The sequence below is a fragment of the Leptosomus discolor genome, chromosome 2, assembly GCF_034619465.1.
Source record: "Leptosomus discolor isolate bLepDis1 chromosome 2, bLepDis1.hap2, whole genome shotgun sequence".
NCBI classification, from domain to species: Eukaryota; Metazoa; Chordata; class Aves; order Leptosomiformes; family Leptosomidae; genus Leptosomus; species Leptosomus discolor.
The window spans coordinates 82,176,653-82,200,624 of NC_141392.1; the positions used below are offsets into that span (position 1 = coordinate 82,176,653).

Here is a 23,972-nt window from a genome sequence, read left to right on the forward strand (position 1 = left end):
GTACTGCTAAAATTTTTTGTGGTCTGGAAAGAAGTGAATGTCCAAATTCAGAGAACTTTGCAATTCTCGCATTTCTGACTTCCAGTTAGTTGTAAGTGGCTTTATTGCTAATGACTTTTTTAATCCAGTGCTGAACTAATATCAGCATTTATGTGTAGTCAACATTTCTAAAATAATAAATACTCATTTATTGAATATTAGTCTGTGAATAAATATGGTCAATTTATCACTTCATTGTAATGGATGATACTTCTTTATAACAAGGGGGAAAAGTGTTCTTGGACATCGATACAATTGTGAAGTTATCCGTATTTCTAGGAAAAAGTGTTTCTTCCAAGAGACACATGCAGCCTTAGAGTGGGAAATGCAGTTCAATTGTAAACTTCTGAAACAAAGTTGTAAGCTAAATAATTTTCAGGTGTGACTTCTGCTCAGAATTTTCGCTTCTGAGTCAAAAATTCTCCACTGTAACTAGGTCTGGTTTTGAAAGTTTTCTTTTTCCTAATACAGAAATAATTTTGCAACTCCTTGTTCTGTAGAAGTGTCTTTTCTAGTAAAATTTCCAAACACAGATTTTCCTTTTGACGTTCTTCATCTGCATGTTTGTCAAATTTGCCGGCCTCCAGGAAAGGAAAATTTGCTGCCCGTTTTTATAGAAGTATCTATTAATACAGGAAACTTATTAGAACAACACTTGCTTTTCAAAAGCATTAACATAATTTTCTTCGAACAGTGGCTTCCTGGAGAAGGAGAAATCTGTCAGTTAATGTTTTAGTTCTATTGCCCTGCCTGTCATTGAGATGCCACCACGCGGATATTGCAGCATCCAGGCCATGTAGCTGTGAACTCCTACAATTTTTCCTTTTGAACTTCTAGACATTCCTCACCCAGCCTGACTTTTGGGAGAAGTTACACAGAATAGAATTGCCAAAGAATGGAGATACTTTGACTTTCATAGGAATTATGTTTCACAGTTAAATTTCATTTCCGGTTTGTTCTTCAGAATATGAGTATTGCAGAGGAGGTTCTCAGTTGGCTGGGCAGAGTGCATTGCTGCTCGTATTGGTTACCTCCTGATGTTAACTGTTACTAAAAACTTAATCAGGTTTTCAGACTGTAATTGTCCTTTGCAGAAATTAAATGCTTATGTATGTCTGTCTGTCTCTATACATAGCAGTAGAAGATGTACTGCTACACTTACTAGTATGAAGTACTACTTCTTGCTGCCTACTGCGTGAATATTTCTGAATCAGTTTGTTGGTTTCTCTTTATCCTGCTGTCTTTGGCTCCCTCTTTGGTCCTGGTATCCCCTATTTCTTTCTGCAAAGGAATTTTTTAAATAAGGCAATGAGGAGTGCCTATAGAGTACCAAGCTGCATCTTTATTTTGGATTTAGTTGGTGAAAAAGTCTTCTTGTAACTTCAGGTTGAGTTGAAACGAGCCTAAATTGCTTGTTCCAATACTTCAGGTTTATAAATTTTGTGATAAGTTGCTGCATAAGCGAGCAGAAATGGCTGTCAAGCCAACTACTTGGAGATGTAAAGAATTCTGCCTAGAAGTTGTAACAATTTGAAGGGCTCCCTTACGCTGTTTTTTAAAAGGCCAACCTATATTTGTCAATTCAAGGAGAAAAAGCACTATTTGCTAATTGAAGTTTGTAAATAACTTCACAAACACTACAAATTGCTGCAGTATAGAAACAGCAAAATGCTAAAACTAAAATATCTTATCCTCATAGATAACAGCATTTCAGTTTTACAGGACCTGTTTTTTATTTAATTTTCTTTATTATTGCACTTCTCAGTATTTGGTGTTACAGTTGGCACTGTTGAATTCAAAACTGGTAGAGTTAGTTTCATTCTCACAACTATACAGTTTAGGTTACAATTTCTGGGAGCCAGGGAATGTTTAAATGCTACTCTTTCTTGAATTTTATTTTGGCAAATGTATTTCAAAAATGTTTTTATCTGCGGTTTCTTACGACAGTCTTAGAAGTAGCAGCTTGTGTAAATTTGTGTGTTGCTTTAAAAGGTTCATACAGGCATGATTGTAAGAAATAATTGGAAAAATATATATTCCTGCAAAAATGAATTAAAGTAGAAAATTTTTTAAAAGAGTAATTTTAAGAAATGTGACTGAAGCAAATACTGTATTATCATGAGAAGATAGAATGCTTCAGGCGTATGAACATCCCGAGGCAAAGCTGAAGGTGTTTTAACTTATTGATAACATCTACTCCTTAGGGCTAAAAATGACTATCATAAGTATTTCATTTCAGCATGTAATATAAATTAACTAAACTTTATCATTTAGATTGAACTAAAAGTATACAGAAAAGTGAAAGACAAATGAAATGAGTATCTGAGCAGTCTCAAATGTCTGGAATGCAAAGTGACAGGGAATAAGCAAAGATTTCACAGCGAGGGTTACATAAGCAGCACTGCATTTCTCTGGGCATTAGAGGTATGGTGAATTTCTTCATGCCAGGGGGATATCAGTGTGGGAGGGTAAGACCTATATAGGAAAAGTGAGGCAAGTTGACTGGAGGTATGTACTAAATACTGAGATGCTGAATAAATGTTCTGAGGGTTAAACAGCTCAAGGACAGTGACAGTTTAAAAACAGGGTTCTGCATGCAGATTTTTTTGTGTCACTGATAATGTCATTAGCTTGTTTAAACCATTTGGGTTTAAATATCTGAGGTATTAGGATTTTTATTTACTTCTAACGTTGTCTACTCTGAAAATTGGTTAATAGTGTTTTACTTTCAGGTTAGTGATGCAGTGTTTGCATGTCAAACATATCCAGGTATATTTCTCTAACAATTCCATTGTTGTTAATGTTTGAAGGCTTTAGTTGCTGTGTGGTAGAGGTGTATTTTGATGATGTTTAACTTGGTGAGGTGTTGCTATGAATCAAACTAGCAGGAAGGTCAGGGAAATTAATGAAACATGCATCAAATAGTCAGAAAATAGGACTAATGTGTGACTTTACAGGGATTCTCAGTTTAAAAATCATGTCTGTCTCTTGCTTTATTTTCCACAGGTTTTTAGTAAAATACCTAGGGTTGCTGTAACTGAGCTTAAGTAATAATGTTTGGTTTGCATGTTTTTATTGAGATAGTTTAATCTGTGTTGAGAAAACCACAAGATCAGGTACTTAATATTCTCCCTACTTGCATGCAATGTTTTAAGATTTGGTGACCAAAAAAAAAGTGTAATACATGCTAGAGTAGAAAATAGCATTGTAACAATTAGAATAGCTTAGAGGAAGGGAAGCTGAGTTCATTTTAAAGCAAAATTATTTTACTCAGTCTGACTGTCAAGTGTGCATATTCATGTGCACCAAGACAACTGAGACATGTCCGAAGCAATTTATCTGGCGTGTAGTCTCACCATCCTGTGCCACTTCTGTCCTTCATCTCCTAATCTGCGTGTCCTGAGAAACTGCACACACATATGTTCGAGGATCTTGATGACCTGCTGATCTAACTTCCACCAACACACACTGCTCTTCCAGCTGTGGCATTGCCTTTTGTTCTTTCTCGTGCTCTACACCTCTATGTACCCATTTGTTCTTCAGTCATACCAATCTTGACACTTCTGTTACAATTATCTGTACTAGATGCTGCTGCCGTTGTGTAACACAGCAGACTTGAAAGGAAAAGCATCACTGTGAATATAAAAATACCTGAACGTAACTTTAAGAAGAACATTAAAATGTAATTCTGCAAGCCATTGGATTAAATCATAGAATAGTTTGTGCTGGAAGGGACCTTAGAGGTCATCTAGTCCAACGCCCCTGCAGTGAACAGGGATGTCTTTAGCTGGATCAGGCTGCTCAGAGCCCCGTCCAACTTGACCTTGAATGTTTCCAGAAATGGGGCTTCTACCGTCTCTCTGGGCAGCCTGTTCCAGTGTTTCACGACCCTCATCGTGAAAACTTTCCTCCTTATATCTAGCATAAATCTTCCCTCATTTAGTTTAAAGACATTAGTCCTAGTCCCGTTGCAACAGGCCCTGCTAAAAAGATTGCCCTCATCTTTCCTGTAGCCCCCTTTAAGTACTGGAAGGCCACTATAAGGTCTCCCCAGAGCCTTCTCTTCCGCAGGCTGAACAACCCCAACTGTCAGCCTGTCCTCACAGGGGAGGTTCTCCAGTCCGCTTATCATCTTCGTGGCCCTCCTCTGGACCCGCTCGAGCAGGTCCGTGTCTTTCTTGTGTTGAGGACTCCAGAGCTGGACACAGTGCTCCAGGTGGGGTCACAAGCAGTTCTCGAGAGCAGGCAGAAGGTGATGGAAAGTGACATTGCTCTTTTTAGTAAACAACAAAAAAATGCCCAGCCCCCACCCAAAAAAAAAAAAACCACACCCAAAAAAACCCTGAGTGAGGATAAACTTAGAGGGAAAGGCCCAGTCCAGTGTCTAGCAAAATAAATGTGTATGTTCACATTATTTTAGGTTGTTTAGCCAGTCATATTTTGTAACAAACATGAAGGAAAATCACTTCAGAAATTGTGTGTATAAAATATAGTCAGTAAAAGCAAAACTAAAGGGCTGGATGACTGTGCAGAAAGGAGGAGAGACTAAGAATAGGAACCAGTCAATCTTCAGTGATTAAAGGAGCTATGTGAAGAAATGTTGATTTGGGTAGAGGTGCTTTTTTGGGGGTGGTTTGTTTTCAAATGAGCTAAGTCAGAGCTGGGCATCCAGTGTCTATTAAGTCTCGGAAGCATGAAGGCTATGCCACATTTGTTCTGAAAGCGTGAGAACCCATGTTCTACCTTGCCATATGGCTTTGGAGATCCGTGTAGTAAGACGTTAGCAAAAAAAACTCTATACAGAGCAGCCTGTTAAGTGCAAACAGAGACTGTGGTGTCTTGATCATTCGGAGAACTCTGCAGTTCTGCCTGATGTTCTCTGCCCTGTGCTGGTTGGTGGCTTCCTCAGATTCCTCCTCCTGTTTCTGTTCATCTTCACGCCTGTCAGCTTGTTCTTGTACCTTACTGCATGTTCCTTATCCCCTTTACTTTTCTGTTTAATGTGTCCTAAATAATGTTTTCTAAAAAGGCGGCAAAGCCATGAAGTGCAATGCTCATTGCTGTCGCTGTGTTTGCTGTGCCTGTGTGTTTCAAGTGTAATGAACTTAAATAAAATTTTATGAGGATAACTCCTCAAGCTAGTGAGCCTGGAGGTTTTCTCCAGGTGTAGGGGGTTAACTGAGTGTTTTCCTAACCTGGTAATGTTAACTTTTAGTGGTCCTAGAAGGAGAAAAGCATTGATCTGTACCAACATTTATAACAGCCGAGCCCTGTTAAATTATATGGCAGTTAACCCAACATCCATTATTGTAATGGAGTAATTCATAAAATATTTATCCATTAGCAGATTAAAAGCTAGAGGTGCAAGTGGCGATTGACAAGGTTTTATGGAAAATATCACTATTCAAACAAACCTGATAATTTGTTGATGAAAGAAGCTGTGTGAATGTATTGTTAAAACACTCATTAAATAGAGGAACTGGCTAATTGGTAATCAGCAATGAATCCATAGGTCTCTACTGTGATTTCCGGGGGATTTCCATCCTGTGTTTCTTCATGGCAGTGTTGAACTCTATTGCTAGTCTAAAATAGCAGTTTAATGTTTAAATACCTGATGTTAGTTGTTGTGAATTGTCATGTCATTTCAGCTCTGACATTCCCGTAAGAAGGCTTACCAGTCTAGGTGAATTCACTGTATCCAGTATGAAAACAGCAAATAAGTGCTTGGTGTTTTCTTAAACTCTCATTTTTACAAACTAAAATGGATTCTAAAGAGAGTCTGCAAAGTTAGACAGAAATAGTGAAAGAGTAGATTTGAAGGCCATACTTGGCAGACCCCCCCCATGGCACTGGGGCTTATGTCTCTCCTTTCTTGTCTCAGACCCACTCTTTGCTTCTGTTTGTGTAGGCTCATAGAAATGTTGGATGTTAGGGACCGCTGAAGGTCATCTACTCCAAGCTCCCACTTGAAGTGCAAGTGTCCCCAATGCTAGATCAGGTCAGTTAAGGTTTCAGGTGACTCTTGGAAACCTCCAGGGATGGAGATGCCACCCTGGAATCTCGTTTTGCCCTCCATATTGCATAGGATCTGCATAATCCAACTAAGGCCACGTAATGTGTGAGATGAAAGAATTGAAGAAAGATGATGGTGAATGGTAAGTATGACTTGAGTGGGTAATGAAAAAATAAGGAAAGGAGAAGTTTGGAAAATTTGGACCTTGAAAGATGGACTTCAAGTCCTGTGCTACTGCTAGTGTCATTGAGGAATGCCTCCCTGAATGTGTCTGCTTTTAAGACCAGCAGCTATTTCGTCCTTAGTTTCAGCAGGTGCAAAATCTTGTGAAGGCTAATACCTGTTTAGTTGTAACAATAGGTGTTTTTGTGCAAGTAGAAGCTTCGTGTGTCTCTGGCATTTCTACTGTATCAGTTAAACCCAAGAAGTAACGCTAACATGTGGTGAAAGTGTCAGAACCTAAAGCTGCTTTGTCTGCGTGAAGGTTTTTGTAGGATAGAACTGATAATAGAGCGGATCAGAATATTTATTATGAGAAACTAATTCATGCTCTCTCACAAGTAGCTCCATTATTCTAGGACATAACAAGGGGAACTCTTTGCAGTGCATAGATTAGGCACTTAGGTTTTTTCTACTGGAGAAACTATTAAAATAGAGTGTAACAAATCACAGGAAACATGTGGAGTTTTTTTCCTATTAAATATCAAAGTTACAAGCCTAGTGATTAACTTACAGTTTGAAGGTTATCTTTGCAATAAAAATGGATGTAAACTTATGTGTTTTTAATTAAAGTTTGAATTAGATGTAATAGAGTTTGAATTTCTGACATAAGATCTCTGGCAGAAGCTGTAATTCATGCAGTGACCATCGACGTTTCTAAATTTTGTCTTCTATTATCTTAAATTTTTATAATTCCAATGAGAGTCGTGTGTGAAATAGTCCTTAGGAGTCTTTGTTCTAGAACAGCTACAAAGTGCTGATTTTGACTTGTTAATGAAAGGAAAGAGGTGTTTTTCTGAAAGTCTCAATATACTTCTTCTGAATATTTCGGCCATTTGAAAGCATTTGTTTAACCTAATTTTTGTATTTGCAGATTTTTATGAGATAGAGAAATATGAAATTATTTGTGGAAACTTGCGGACCATTGTCAAAATTGGCTTTGGGGACTGTTTAAAAGCATTTCAAAGATTATCTGTGTTGTACTTTGCTACATTATCTTGGAGTGAATGGCAAGAACGAAGCATGTTCCAACTCTCTAAACCAAAACAGAGTTTTCAAGAGTAATGTTAATTTAATAGAAAGCCCTCTCTATACCATTCTCACCCCCAATGATTCTTTCACAATGTGTTTTCAAGGTAGAATTATTTTTAGGATTGCTTTAGTGACATTAGATTTCTTTTGCCATGTACAGCATTATATAGCCTTCTGTGTTTCTTAAAATGTGGTCAAATATTCCTTTGTACAAAACATTGTATAGTATCTAGTATATGGTATTAAGTTAATGTTGATGAAACAGCCTTAACTCTCACACTACCTTTGTTTTTTTTAATATTGCTCTCTAACTCAACACCTAATTGGTTTGGTCTTTTCTGGATTTGTACAGATTAGATTCAGAAGTAACTTCTTCAGAGTGATTATGATTAATTTACTTTAACCTAATAATGTTTTCTGTTAGTTAACTGAAGTGACATAAGAGCTGTGGTGTAGGCTTTTCATTGTTGAAAGGAAGTATTTCCTTGTTTACATGCTTAAGGTTTTGACTGTATCCAGACTGTCTCCTGAAAGTTTGTTTATTTTTCACTTAAAATGTGTTTTTCACAGGTTCTTGAAAGTTTGTGGCTCTGAACTAGTACGTCTTGAGTTGTCTTGTGGCCATTTCCTCAATGAAACGTGCTTGGAGGTCATTACTGAAATGTGTCCAAATCTTCAGGAATTAAATCTCTCATCGTGTGATAAAATACCACCTCAAGCTTTCAACCACATAGCCAAAGTGGGCAGCCTAAAGCGTCTCATTCTCTACCGAACAAAAGTGGAGGTAAGAACAAGTATTTTTAACCTTTGCAATAAATACTTTCAGTCCGGATGAAGTTGTTTTTTTTTTTTTTCCATTAATGAAGGAGTGAATTAAGACTTTTGCATGTAAATTCAAAGTTAAATTCAGAAAATTCAAAGTTGGTTTCAAAAATCATAGAATTTTTTTTATTGTCAAAATAGCTTCTGGATTTAACAAACGTAAATAAAAAGCCTGCATGTTTTAACTTGCATGGAAGATTGGTGACTTTTCACCAGTTGCTTTAAGCAATGTAGTGAAATCACAAATGTGAAAGCTTTTCTCTTGTTTTGGAGTGTACTCCAGACAGACTGTATTTGGCAATATAACTGGAAAATTAGCATGTTTAGTAACTTACTATAATTCTCAACATTCTGTCCTTTAGAATAACATGCTAATTACTAGATTCCTACTGTCTTTGTATATTATCAGTATTTGAGACATGAACGCAAATTTTTTAAAATGCTTTTCATTTACAGTGTAAAAATTGCTGCTTTATGCAATTACTTAACTGCCCAAATCAGGGTTGTTATTGTTGCTGCAACACATTTCCTATCTAAGGTGGAATGGTTTAACATGCTACAGTTGAGAACACTGTTGTAGTTTACTGCATTTTACAAGTGTTGTATCCTAGTAAATTCAGCAGTTTGAATCAGAAGCAATTCCATTCCTTCTCACTAGCTACATTACTTGTGTATTACAATCTTACTACTGTGGTTTACATGGAAGCTCTCCTACTTGGTGTACTTCTCTTGCTGCAAAAGGTACTGCTTAGTAGAGCTCCAAAATGGGGGGTGGGGGAACATGTCTCTGCAGGTTTTTTCTAGCTTTTAGTTCTAGGTTAAACATTTTAAGAGGAGTTTGCTTGTGTCTGTTACTTCTGCTTATGCCTCTGGTACACAGAAGTGGGGTTATGACACTGGATTGTGTTGGGTGTTAAGCTGTAGTGTAATAGAGGAGCTGAAGCTGGAACAGTAGGTTCTATCTACTAGATGTCCAAGGTGCATCTGAAGTTACAGTAGCCTATTTCATTTATAAGCAGTTCACATGTAACACACATTCAACAAAATTAGTTGCATCTCCTTGTCCTTTTTTTGGTAAATCATAGGCACGTTTGTGTCCAAGGTCGAGTTCGCTATCTGTAATGGTGATTTGGCAATGCAAGGTAGTTAAGATTAAAGAGCGGGCTACCCGGAATGTTTGGCATATGCCGTGGGGTGTGCAGGCAGTCACCATGAAGTCAGTGCCCCTCAGTAACTTGTTACTTTGTGGTAGTTGCTCTGTGTATTGAAGCAATTATTATTTTCTTCAAACTGAAAAATAAACTGGTGAGCCCCGCTTTTAAGTGCCTTTTGTATAAAGCTGAATTAGTGCCTGGGGTGTATCTGTTTGGTTTTAGATCACTAGTCTTTTTATAAATCTTGGATAAATCTCTTTCCCTCATTTTCACTGTGGGCTCTAATTCACAAGGCTTTTTCAGATCCAAGAAAGATCATTGTATCAGAGATAAAGATTTTATAATTTTTTTTTTCAACTGTTGATTGATCGTATTCTTCTTGATTCTACTTAGGTAACTTCTAAACTTTGAGACTTCATGCTTGTAATAGAGCAGCAGCTGAGATGTACTCTGAAAATGGTTGGTAGCTGTCATTTCTCAGCTATCACTTTGCTGAACAGAGCTTGAAACTAAATTGAATGTAGGTTGTAAAGATTTCCTGACTTTGTAGCCCTTAAATTGTGAAGATTCATTTCTGCCTTTCATGTGTATGGGCATGCATCTGCTTGTAGCTGACAAGAACTTTCATTCATAATCAAGCTTACTTAAGATTGTGCTTCCATTTTATACGTAGGTATAAACAAAAGGCACTGTTCCTAAAAAAACGTGGAAGAGAAATTTCTAGAAATTTAAAATAGGTAAATTGGAGGGGATGCTTTTGTGTTACTTGTTAATATGAAGCCACTTAACGATGTACATTTTGCAAAGCAAAAGAGAGAGAATGAAGATGTAGGGTAGAATTTGAATTAGAGGATTCGCGTTACAAAAGTCACAGATTTGTAGAAATAGCATTACCTTTCTCAGCATTAGCTTCTCTTAATGCACATCTTTGGTTTTCTATACAAAATAGGCTGCCATTCCTTCTGTGCTTTTCAGCTGGTACGGAGATGCTAGGTAGTAACTGGTGTCTAGATGCAAAAAAGACAGGGTAGATTAAATCGCCTCAGAGCATGCTTGATCAGACTTCTCTAAAACTCATCAAAGAACTGTGATATAGTAGTGTTCTTGATTTTTGTGAAATTTCTGTTACTACTGCATCTTCGTTGTTGGAGCTTCTAAGGAGGAAACAATGGAACAACGCTAATGTTTAATCAAGAGCTTGGCCTTGTCTTGTTGCCAGCTGGAACTGCTCAAAAAAGCATCTGAGACCATGAGTCCACTAAAGAAAACTGCTGATAACATGTATGTGATTATTAAGAGAAAGTAAGAAGGTGAGAACAGAGCTGATGTGTGTGTTACAGTTCTCTGTAAAAGTTCTGTCTCAATCAAAAAAAAAAAAAAGAAACCAAAAGAAAAATCCATTCGTTCTGTTGAGCCCACTGTTTTCCTGTATAAATCAGTAGTTTGCTTCTTTTCTTAAATGAAAGAACAAACAATATAAAGCACCAAGTTTCTTGATCTAAATTTTCTCCTTGCGTCGTATTCTAGAATGGCAAAGGTACAGGTCCACCACCTTGGTGTCAAAATGGGATGATATGCTTCTGATATTACTGGAGATTTTGAGGTAGTTGCAAAAATGTGAAGAGGGAATGAAAATGTGGAGAACAAGTAGATAAAAAGTTGACCAAAATGAGTTCTTCAATGGGGAATCATGATTTGCTTTGTGTGTATCTTACTGCGCAGAGGCAGTGACTGGAATTAAAGCATAGTAAAATTAGGTCAAATGAGAGGGGGGACTGCCTTTTATGCTTGTAAACGGTCTGGTATTTATTGTTATGGCTGATCAAGGTAAACAGGCTGAATTGTTTAAATGATCATTTTTTTAAAAAGGGGCAACACGAAAGAGAGGAAGAAAAGCAAAACAGGACTTAATGCTCTAATTGACTTTTAAAGGAGAGCCCCTCTCTGCATGGTATTTGTGATGCCAGTGAAAAGGAGTCACTTTCTTACTCCACAGTTGTCAATCTCTGTGTTAGAGCACATCTGGGGAAATAGTACAAGTTGTTCTTTTGGTCATGAATTTGAGCGTGTGAGTAAATAACATAGGATATGGGATGAAGATTCTCCATCCTTTTTGTCACTATGTGATAAAGCTGTTTCTGTTTAGGTGTGATGTTTTATAAACTACAGTATCAACATTTAATAAAATAAATGGTATTTTGATTTAAATGAAAACAAACTCACTGTATCTGCCCAGGTGTAGGATTTCCTTAGTCAGACTATGTCTTGCAGTACTCTTTATATTTTTTAACACTAAAAGAGAAAAATTGCTTTTAACATTTAAATTTGAAGTATTTATTGTACTTTTTCTGTTTATATGATTACTATGGCACTAATGGATGAATTCTGAGAAACTACTCTGCAGAAAATTGACTACTGTTAATGATTTTTATGTGATAGGTACAGAAAAACAGATTTTAAGGAAGATGGAAATTTAATAAAATTAACAACAGATTATGTAATCATCTGAGCACTTGTTATGAGAGTTTCTTGTTATTTTAGCTGTTTTCTTTGAATAGGTTTTGTATTTAAAAATATTCCTGTTGTCTCTGTAATCAAAGCTCCAATTTTTAAGTGTACATTTTTAGTGAAGTGGACAGTTCTGGTGTTGTTCTGCTTACTGCACTGCATTGCTATTTTGAAAGACAGCTGTACCATCTGGAGGACTTTATGGTCTTTGGTCCTAACCCTGCTGATTCTTATGGCCATATATAATGTTATTTCCTTGACTTACTGAATGCAAGTTTCTGTGTTCAAAATCAGTTTCAAACCTCTGAATTGAAGTTCCCAACACCCTTGAGTTATTCTGACCTCTCTGTTATAAGAAGGAAAGTCCAGTGACTTCAGTCTCAAGTCCTGCATCGCTGTACTCCTCCCCACTAAATGCAGCTCTCTTTTCCAGTGCTTTAAGTTCATTCTTAAAGGTTGTTCAATTATGTGTTGGTTGAAATAATTTGTAACTTGCTTTGAGAAACTAGTCTCAATGTTTTGTAAATCTAATTTTTGCTAGCTCAAGACCACTATTATGGTTGTGGGATTTTTTGTGCTGGTGGTTTTGGTATTTACTGATACATGACTCCTTAATATTTATTCATCGAGAGTGTATTCACAGCATAATTTTAGCACTTGTTGGCATTGATATGTTTGAAAAATACAATGAACAATGGAGGTATTATTGTATACAGTAATTGTCAGTGTGTATCTTTATGGTTTGAGTATGAGTATTATCTTGATTTAATGCTTATCAAGAAGTATTCTATCTGTATAAATAATGCAGCCAAAACTGAATTTTAAGAAACCAAAGCCACAATTACAGTAGGAGAACTTGACAGTCTCCTTATTGCTGAGTGTAAATTTAATGTAAGATTATATATTTCATGTTGCACGATATTCTGGATTCTTTATTATGTGTGAAGATTTAAGGTTTTACAATTATAACTGAAATACAAAATGAACTAAACTTAAATCAAATTACAATAGTCAAAAGACTTTGTTTTGCACATGTTATAAAGCAAGTGTTGTGTTTATAAGTTTTATCTCTGGTACATTTGACCAAGAGCAAATTTGGAATGTGGGCAGCTGTAGGAGAGGACGCAAGAAATTTTAGATACCAAAAAAGGCATAAGGATTTTAGCAGTAAATGTAACAGCTCTTATTTTCTTATGCCATGAACAATGAAAGAATTAATGCTGCCATGAAATTATTCTACAGAATTTTCAGAAATAACCTGTTATGGGTCATGTTACACTTCTGAGAGTTACTGTCTGAGGTTTTTCAGCTTGGACGAAATTTCACTGGCTTGGGTACAAATCTTTAGGATTATGAATTGCAAGCAAATAGTGGAAAAAAGTGAAAACCTCTAGCTGGAAAGTGGACTCTTGGAAGGAGCTTGAGCCAGTGACAAATAATCATGCAATACAGGGCCTTGATGGTGCCTTCTGATCCCATGTCAGGCTCATAGGGCTGAGTTTGGTCATTTGAGCCTGTAATGTGAAGAGTGAGGGGGAAGAATGAAGGTGTAAAACAGATTTGCAGACATAAGGGAGGGCATAATTTGACCAAATGAAGCAAAACCAAAATACAGTAATTGAATTAACTGCAGAGACTATTACTTTCATTGAATTAATTCGGTAATTGCCATGTTTCTGTGTCCCAGTCCCTGCTGTGTCTCTAGCACTGCCAAGTAGCTGTAGAGAACAAAAAGGTGCCCCTGTACATCCTGAATCCCAGCTTGCAAGTTACACTGCGCCCATTTGTGAGGAGGCAAGTGTTTTGACTTTGCAAAGGCTGTTGCTGCACTCAATAATAAGGCTCATTCCACCTTCACTTCCATGTACACTCATTCTTCTCTTACCTAGTGCTCATACAGTGTTCATATTGCAACTATTTTTAAACCTGCGTTGAAGTTTTGGAGGCAAAAGTTTTATCACCGTCCAGTTCGTCATCTCAAAAGTGGACCAACGATCCAAGTACATTGGAAGAGGAGAAGGGAGGGAAGGAGGGGGGGAGTAATTTTTAACAAATATATTCTAAATCTCACCCTTTTCAGCATGCTTCTTTCCATGATGCATCTTCCAGGGTGATAGCTGATGGGTGCTGGAGGGAGAATAGACTTCCTGTTCTAATGCCAGATTGTACTGTAAAGGAAAATCTTTTTGCTGCCATATTTATTTTTAATCTAGAAATAAAAATAATCTGTGTTAATGTCTCTATCCAGAAAGCATCACTTAAATACACTTGTGATTGTGGTAACAAAGGACAGGGTGTGGGGGTTATCCCCTTTTGCAGACATCAGTTGAGAAGATGTGAAAGGGACTGCCTCCTACATCTGTGGACAGCTTTTTTCAGTCTGGTTGGAGAGGCCCACTGAGGTGGAGCCAGGTGGGCTGGGATAAGCAGTCTCCAGAAGTCACTTCCAACACTCATCTCTTCTGTGATTCTGTAACTTGGTGCTGATGGCACTAATTGAGGACTTAACCCATGAGCTTTGTTCTCCTGGTCTGTCAGCAGGACAGTGGCCATTGTGAGATGCAGTTTCGGTATGCCACGCTTTTCCCATCAGTAAAATTTGCCTAATAGCAACTTCCTCATTTTGTGGTGTGGTGTGAGGATAGATATACAGAAAACTGAGGTTCTCTGATGTGCATGGTACTACATAGGGGTGTGTATAAGGACTTGAAACAGTGTGCCTTGATAATGTGGTTTTCTAAGTTGCAGGAAGTTCAGTTAGTTAAAAAGGTCAGCCTTTTTCCTTTGGAAAAATTGAGAAAAGGATTGCTAAAGAAAGCTTGCTGAAGAAGCATAAGCATTTCTGTGAACTAAACGATTGGAGACTTTCAGGTCCTGGAGTCAGGTCCCTGTCTGGGACCATGTGGGTATCTTGTGCTCCCTAAAGGCCCCAAAAACTACCCTGTAAAGGATGAGGTGACCTCTTCTATTTGCTTCCTCATGGAATGGCACCAGTGAACTCAGGGAACTGAAGGACTGAAGCATAAAACAAATTTGGCCACCGTTTAGTTCTAATTTGGCATAGGATTCCCTGCCATTTTCTGTAACTGACATTTTCTATAACATTTTATGTGACTGAAAAAGTAATACACAGAGAAGTAAAACTAGGTGAAACCAAAAGAAGGTGAACAACTTGAATAGCTTTGTAGACCCCTAGATCCAATTTTAGTTTCCAGAAATGGTATATTATGTATTTCATGTGTTATTGAATGTTTGTGTGCTATCCCAAGACATGTTCTTTCTGTCAAAAATAAGATACTGAGGATAAGTATTTATCCTTAGAACTCAGTCTTAGAAGTAGTCTGAAAATGAGTGCTTTCTGGGAAGCCAACAGGTATGAAAACTTTTCCTGAAAACTAAAGCTAGCACTGTATAAGTATCTAAAATTAATTTTGTGTTCTTTAACTGGTTAAACCAATGACTCTTATGTGTTTATAAGCATCTACACATCTCATCTCTCTCATCCTCTGATTCCTTCGTATCTTTAACATAGTTGTTTCAAAGTGTCATAGCAGCCACAAGTACATAACTGAAATTATCTTGATGCCTTGAAGTACTGGGGGGCAGGGTGAGCGTGTGTGTATGTGTGTGTGTGTGTGTGTGTTAGGAAAAATAAAAGACCAGAAGCATATTTTCCAGTTTCTTTGCTGGAGCAGGTTTAGATAAGAATTCTATTTCGCCATTACTATGCCTTTTGTTTCTGCACTATTAATGTATTACTTTCTTCTTTCTCTGAGAAGAATTGGTCTTTGGCACTACTGTAGGTTGATTGTAGGTTGGTTTTGAGATGCCAAGGTACACTACCTTCAAATTCACAAAGCAGGGTTTTTTTACCTTTTCATAGGAAATACTGATTTGCCCTGTTGTACCTTTCAAAATGAATGGTTTAATAGATGTTTACAGAATTCTGGCTTTGTATCTGATGTGTTCTTTAATTACTATATTAGAATAGTAGCTGCCAAGTAATTTCTGACATAGTTCTTTCACAGACTGTGCAAAAAAACCCAAAACCCACACCCAAACAGTCGATTTTTTGGCTTTCTTCTTGTGCTGTATAATGCCAAAGAGAAGAGAAAAAAAAAAGTATTCTGAATTTATATAGATTTTTAATTACTTTTGACAATCTTAACAAGATTTCCTTTTACATTTGCATGAGGTGTTTCTAATTACAAATATTTATAGCCAGAATGGCACTCGTATTGAAATAAAATTGCTTGATTTCATGTGAGGTTTTTCTTGTTTGGATTGTAGACTTTTTTTACCACAGGTAGATCTAATATGGTAAAACTTATTTTGGTGCGGTACCTATGAAATAGAACTTCACTAGCTTAAGATAAAGACTGTGAGAAATCGTAATTGTATCTTTTCAAATAGTTGATGGGAAACACCAATAACTATGTTACTGCAGTATTTCTGCTATTAGAAGCCAAAATTGGAGGGAAGAATTTTCTCTGTTGCTGAGCTGTGTTTTTGGAGGGGAGGGGACGGATGGGGGGGCATTGGTGGTTTTTGTTTTTATTTTTCCAAGGAGTCTTACTAGAACCTCCTTTTATCCAGTTTTACATGGAAATAAATTGCCATTCCAAAGATACCTTAGTCACACATAGTAATAGCTGTAGGCTTAAAAAAAAAAAGATTCCTTGTCTTCGCTTCACGTAGGAACACATAGCAGTTGCTATTCACTGAAGTATTTCTGGAAGTCCTAAAGCAGAATTAACATGTAGTTAAGTGTCTCAATTATTTTCCCTGAAATTAGAAGTAATTTGATTCATTTTCTGGAATATTTTGGCAAAAGTTGTATATAAAAAAGTTTGTAGTAGAGGGGAATACAAGAGAGGGCAGTACAGGATGTTTCCTTTGATTGGCTTTCTGAGGAGGGACTCTCTCTCCAAAGGCTCGGCAGTAGACCACAGCAGCCTTTTTCTGTCTGAACTGTTCGTGTTGAGAGATGTGGGGCTCGGCAGGAAAAGTCCAGCCGTTCTGTGAGAGTGCCTCCCCTCAGGGAGGTGAACGGGCTTCAGGAAAGCTTGCTTTCCGGGTGGTGGGGCTGTGCCCAGCTACAGCAATGCTCTACTGTCTGTCACTTCTCTGTCATTGCTCGAGCTCTGCTGCCATTTACTTGGTATTTTGCGTTGCTAGCCATCATTATTACCCTGTTTTTCCATCCTTTACCTTTGATTGGTTTATTTGACTTTGAGTAATCTGAGGAGGATAATGATAATGATGGAGATTTAACTGCCCAAAAGAGGCAGTGAGGTTGTTCCCCTTAGGAGGTTTCTCTCAGGTGTTCAGACTTGCAGATGAAGCAACTGAATTTGATTGGTGCTAAAGCAAAGTTTCTTGCAAGAATTCAGAGCGGGTGCATGTACGTAGGGACTTAATACACGTTATTGAAATACCTAGAGACCACATACGACATGGATGATGTTTTAAAGCCAGCTTAAAAGCCATCACATCTCTCAAGTGATGATCACATCCCATATGTGTGACCTGTCTTTATTAAACCAGCGTGTATTTCTGCAGTCCCTGCATGTGTCCCCTCTATTAAGTTAATTCTTACGGGAGAAAACTACTTTGCCCATGGAATCAATAACCATTGCACTCTTCAGAAACACATCCTTGGTGAAAAGCAGGATACAGCTGTTGTTAAGTAGGACTGGTCTTGCCAAGCGAGGTTTGAATTGATGGTTGAAACTGGGAAGGGGATAAACTTGTAGAAAGTTTGGCCTCTATTCCAGTCATCAGGCTGTTCTGTAAAAACTTCCAGATACCCTTTTCATTCAGATTGCTTGATCCCAAGAAATAACCTGTGTGAGACGATTATCTCAAAGTCAAGGGGTAAGTACCACATGTGTGATTTCTCTTCTTGATTTCCCAAGAGCTTGTTTCTAGTTTTCTTAAAGCAAGTGGTGGTTTCCTTCCTCTCTGCTTTCCCATCGTCTTGCAAGTCAGCTTTTTGTTTCACCGCGGGGTTCTTCATGCGTGTTACGTTCAGCATTAAGAGGTTCGGTTTTACTTGTGATAACTTGGCAGATCTTTGTTATTTTAAGGAAGGAGTTCTTAACCTGTTTGGCATGTTAACTTTGTAATTTCTGTACCATCTTTACTTTGTGACTGCATGCAGAAAAATATGATTCAGGCTTCTCATGCCTTTTGTTTATGTGATATGTCTCACTTGGTTCTCCAGCAAGGTAATTCTAGTCTGTGGCATGCTAGAGGCCTTGCGTTACCTATAAAGAGAATTCCCAAAGTCATTTTGTACACAGTAATGTGTGTGCAGTAATACTTGTGTGCAGGACAAGGCAGTTGTGCAGGAAGGGGGTTTGTCTCTGCAGTGGTAGAAGCAGTGCTCGTGGTGTGTATGCTGCAGTTTGAGATGTTTTGATCTAATCTCTTCCCACAGTTGTGCGCTTGTTTGACTGAGTCAGCTAGTCCCAAGCTCCTTTGCTATAAAATTAAACCTTCTGGGAACAAAAGGAAAGCTGCTGCCCAGATCATGAACAGAGGAACCTTTCTGTGCAGTTCTGAGAATATTTTGATTTCTCTGCTGAAGGATCAGCTTCTGAGAATATGGATGTAATTGATGGGCCAAAAGAGCTATGGAAGATTTCATTGGCTTGGCCTTAGTCTGTAGTTCTCCAGTTCTCCTTTCTGTCTGCTTCTCTCAGGTTCCAAGAATTTTAAGGAATTAATTCAAAAGTCGTTGACTATGACTTTTATTAGGAAGACAGAATACTTAGAGTACCCTGCAGACTTACCTCCTCATTACTGCATTTACCTGTCATTCAGGCAAGGTTGAATTTTCTGTCTTGGATTTTCACTCAGATTATTAGTTGTTACTAAATGGAATAATATTGTCAGGTGTTCTGCCAGATAAACAGGTTCCCAAAATATAACTGCATAGTGTGGAATGTATACTGACTGTTTGATGTCCTATAGTAATTGCCTAATTGTTGTGTCAACTTCCAGCTAAATGTGTTGAGAAATGTACATTTGATTTGTACACAAACAGCATGTGACAGCTGGTGATTGGGTACTGGGTATTCGGGGTTTCACAATTCTTCACTAGCCAGATAATCGAATCTTTTGATGCTTTTCCTGTTTGTTGTATGAAAAGGTGATTGTTTGTGGAATAAGCTTGTCTAAATAGGTTGTCCAGTACAATTGGTTAATGTAGTCCTAAAGACCCTGATTGTAACCTGAAAGCAAATATTCTTTACAATATTTTAACATGGATCTGTAGAATAAGATGAAAATGCTAACTAGAAACGTGGGTAAATACTGTGATAGAACCTGTTATTAAATATAACAACCTCATAAATTTATATGCAAAGGCAACTCACTGCAAAGACTCTTCAAGATGCATTTTTTTGATAGAGAGATAAGTAACTGAAATATGAAAATGTGGTCTTTAGAAATGTTGTTATATTAATTCTTTGATATTGTGGAAAAATGCAATATTCTTGTTGTGGTGAGCTTGCAAATGTAGGCATGTTATCTGATATCTGCCTGCAACTAACATTATATAAGTATTTGAACGTAAGTGGAGACAACAGGGTTTGGGGGGGATAGGTCAGGGAGGGCTAGAGATGAGGGTGTCATTTGGAAATGATAAGAAAAAATAATACAACTTTGGTTGTGGTCTCATATAATGCAATGGGGGGGGGATATTAAAGGAATTACTTTTTCCTATCTCTAACTTAAATGTTTAATGTTAAAACCCCCAAATTTAAGTCCTGTGTAATTAATTTTTTTTTCTTTAACAAAGAGGTCAACTGGAGAATTAGTAACTCCATGATTAAAAACATAGCAGGCAGGGGAAACTACATTTAAAGAAGGGAGGAAGCAGTCTTTAATGAGACTTTAAGATTACTTTCTCTCAACATTCACTTCGCTGAAAAATATGAAGAAAAAATTGCAGGAGAATAAAAGTTTTGTAAAAGATTTAGGCTCTCAAGTTGTTTCATTGATGGGCTGGAAAAATTCCCAACTTATGTCAGACATAGTTCTCCTGAGAAGGGGAAAAAACAGCCTGTTGTTTGTTCCCAGCATAAAAAGTAACACTTTTAAAAGTAGTTTTTAAGATTTCTCTACAAAAATTAAGTTTATAAAAAGGTGCGGGCTGTTTCTTCCCTATCCCAAGCCTAAAAGTAAAACTTAGTGGTTTTTCCTAAGCTCTTCCTTTAATCTTCCAGAGGCACAGTGTGATGACCTTATTTTCATGCCTTTTATCATAGTGCAGCCGTTGTGTGATAGCAATATTATAGTGCATCATTTGGATTTTTTTTTTAAACCCTTTGTATTTTTACTTTTATTAATCCCAGACTATTTGACAATGAAACTGCAATGAGTAAATAGTCAAATATTCCAAGTGCATCTTTCGCAGGTGAGCCACATGTGCCACAGACAAAAGGGTTTTCTGTTTGAACAGGTATTGAGCTCAGGCTATTTGCTGGATGCTTTCCTATCATACTAACATCAGAAATTATTTGCACTTCCTGTTGGATCACAAAAGCAAAAAAATCCTGAAAAATGTCACACAAGATTCAGTCCTCCCAAATGTATTACTGTGGCACCAGTATTTGGTTTCTCCACTGATGGGTTGTCTGTTCAAACCAGCAACACTCTTGCAACAGCTGAGTCAAAACTGAAGTGTGATGTGCAAGGTCTTTACAAAGATGGCTAGGGTAAAAGTTAGTCCAGTATCAGCTATTCAGTTGAAGTATACACGACACATGAATGTCTTCCAGGGTGGCCTGTATTAGAGTGGAGGACTTTCGTGTCTGGGCAGACCTCTCACCTGTCTCATGTGGACTAAGTTAGGATTTCAAGTGGTAATCTCATCTCTTCTCTTGCCCAAGGCAGGATCAACTCTGTTGATGTCCTTTCTGACAGATGTTTGTCAGACATGTTCATAAAGACTTTAGAGACATTTCAGGCAGTCTTCTTCCCTTTTCTGAAGTTTAGGACTAACTGGCGTTAAATATTTCTGTAATCTGCTCTGTAAGGTTGTGTTTAGCAACAGTATCGTATCCTTCTGCTCAGTAGGACATCAGAGTCCTCTCTTGAAGCAACTCCTACACTGTGTGTTTTCCTTATCTGAAAACACCTTTCCTGGGAATGGAGGATAGGGTAGACCACTTTATTTGGCCCCTTTGGACTCTTCCTGTTGTCTGTGCCATCTTATAAAAATTGATTGTTTTACTAGGTTTTGTTTTGGCTTGGATGACAGAAGAGATTTAGACCACTGAAGCCATGCTATATGTTACTCCACAAAGAAAAAGTAATTCTTACCTTAAGTTTATTTCCAGAATGGTTTTGGTGGTTTGTGTTTTGTTTCGTTGGGTGATTGGTTGGTTTTTTTTCTTTTAAATCGTCCACTCTTTTATTTTCCCAGTCTTTATAAAGAGGAGCAGGTACGAAGCCAAACCTTACCTTTGGTTCAGGGAAAACTGAAAAAATCTCCAAACTACATGTCTTGGCTACTAGGCTCGTGGGTAGTCTTTGATTTGACTGTCTCCACTTGGCCGAGAAAGTGAAATTAGACTCTCTCCGGGTTGAAGCTTGCTGATCCAGAATTTAGGTGGCCTCTTAGCTCCTCTTGTAAAGCACTGTAACATCTGAAGTTTGGCCTGTGTTACAGCTTCAAGGTCGGGTGATTGCCTTGCTCTTCTCTTTTGCTTAAATAGCAGTGTTATCACTCATCTTGTATTGCAAGTCAGAGAGATGAATTGTACAGACAGATGGCTTGAAACAGGTTATTACAATGATAGACCTTCTATATGTGGTGCATATGGATTTTGTGAGCTGCCGTACTCTCCTGCTATTTTCGTGTCCTTTGCCACCTGGATTCTCAATTGACTGAGGCACAACTAAGCATGCACAAAGGGTTTTTTCTTCTTTCTTGACATATGCAAACCCCACCTCAGTTACAGAAGTACAGACACTGCTTCTGAAAGAAATCTGATTTGTTGTGTGTGGGCATGTATGTGCCCCAGAAGAGGAATTAATATAGCAAATATAATTAATGTTGAGTAAGTAGTTGTTTACTCTTGGGCTTGACTTGGCATGATTTGTGATGCGATGACATGGTGTTCTATCAAGCTCCCTTCTGTTACCCACATTCCTAGTGCTTTTTTAAAATCATTTGGGTTTTTTTAAAATAATTGTTTAAAATAATACTTTAGGTTTTATAGGTTGTGAAAAGACCTTTGAAAATGTGGACTGAGTGTACATCGATACAGGAAAGATTGTCTCAAATTAGGGACTAAAAAAGGTTTTCTGAGATATGTATCCAATTCCTGTTCAAGTTAACGAAAGTAGCTCAGTTATCTAATCAAGATAACTGAATATTAGTCTTCCTACCTATTTTGCCCCTCTCTGAAGAAAAGGAAGTGTGGAATTGATCTCGCATCCTACAAGCCATTCAGAGTGACTGTTCACTTTTGCACTGTTTGTGTCAATTAAGGAAATATATTGCTGTTTGCCATCCTTTTAGGCCAGCGTGTAAGTTCCAGTCTGAAAACTATTACTAAAACACATGATGGAGTGCAGCAAGGTATTCAGCTTCCCTGTGCAGTCACCTGAATAGCTGCAGAAACCCTGTTCAGAACTGTGTGTGCAGACACTGATTTATTTAGCTCTGATATTTAAGGTTTGTAGAGAGGTTTAATTTATGTACCTGAGTAGGTTCTAAAGCTCATAGCTTTCACTGAGTTAAATAGTAAAGACTGTGTCTCATTCTCTTGGAGTTACTTGTTTATTCAGGTTTAATGATCCCAATGAAGCATTTGCTTAATAAGTACGTTATTTAAAACGTACTGGATATTTACGCATTTACTAGCTTTAAAGTGTTCTTGTTTACCTCTTTAATAATGACTTTTTAATGCTCTTGTGTTTAATTGCCTAGCTACCTTTTGCTTTAAAAACATGAATGAAAGTAAAGCAAACAAGCGGACGATGGCTTTGTAAGACCTCTGCAAAGGCTTACTCATAGCGTCTGCTTTTAGGCTGCCTTTGGGAAATCAAATGTTAGAAGGCTAAGTTGGAAGCTGAGGTTCCATACATGTGAAGCGTTGGGTGTTTCTAATTGCTCCCTGGAGACACCTAAATTAGATGTCTGAAATGATCTCCATGAATACCCCATGCTACGTCCCTGTCCTGTGTCTGCCAGCCTTTCGGTGCAAGGGATCGGATACTTCTTCTTGGTGGTATGACAAAGGATCATGTTCCTGCCAGGTTTCATTAGAATATAACAAACTGAGGAAACTAAGTAAAGCATTTAACTGTAAACTTTCTGAAAACAAGCAAGTTTATATTTAAAAAAAAACCCTGTATAAGTTACACTACCCATGTGTGCAAATATTGACTAGTGTTCTTATAGGAATTCCATTTATTAGCAGTAGATTATTTTGTCCCTTATATATTACTTGATATTACTTGGGGTTTTTTCTGCTAGAAACTGTTGAATATCTTGTAGAAATCCGCAGACTTTTATTGTTAATACTTTGTGAAACTTCTACTTTCAAGCTCAAACAGGTTACAAAGTCCTAACAAAGCAATGAATGTTTAAAGTATGATGGATGCACGGCTATTTATGATGTGAATCTCAGACTATGTTCTTTTTTTGCACTGTGTGTATTTCCAACTACAAAACAAAATATGGCCACAGACAGTGCAGAAGAGTCTTTTTTTGTATCTTAGAAACACAAATAAAAGCCCGAAGTTTCCCTTATTTTGGAACAGGACAGCTGCACACTTTACATTTTGTAAGATGCATCTGGCGTTCCAGTCCAGTTTCAGGCTGAGCAATGTGCAGTACTTTCTGAAAGGAACGGCCATGTTAAATGGCAGGAACATGACTGTAAAATACACATTATATCTGTTTCAGTCTGCATGCTAGTAGTGACAGGTGCTCAATGGTTGTCAGCATCCTTGTCAGCACGGAGACTCCTTTGACATTAAAGTCACCAGCTCGGTCCTGATGCTGCGCAGCTCTATTGGCAGTTCCATCAGGCTGCAGCTGATGAGTGAATGTCAGAGCCTCCGCTGTTCTTCTGGTATGTCGCCAGCCCTCTGTGTTTTCAGGCTGGCCTTGCCTGTTATTTGAACTTGCCACACTTCTTCAGCAGCTTTCCTGTGGGAAA

At 37.7% G+C, this 23,972-nt stretch overlaps 1 protein-coding gene across 1 annotated transcript in view; it reads left to right on the forward strand.

Moving 5' to 3' along the window:
• FBXL4 (F-box and leucine rich repeat protein 4) overlaps window positions 1-23,972 on the forward strand; it is a 55,748-nt gene that overhangs the window by 21,517 nt on the left and 10,259 nt on the right. Inside the window, exon 5 of the mRNA XM_086461351.1 lies at window positions 7,874-8,087. Coding sequence (XP_086317477.1) covers window positions 7,874-8,087 — 214 coding nt within the window. The remainder of the gene's footprint in view (window positions 1-7,873; window positions 8,088-23,972) is intronic.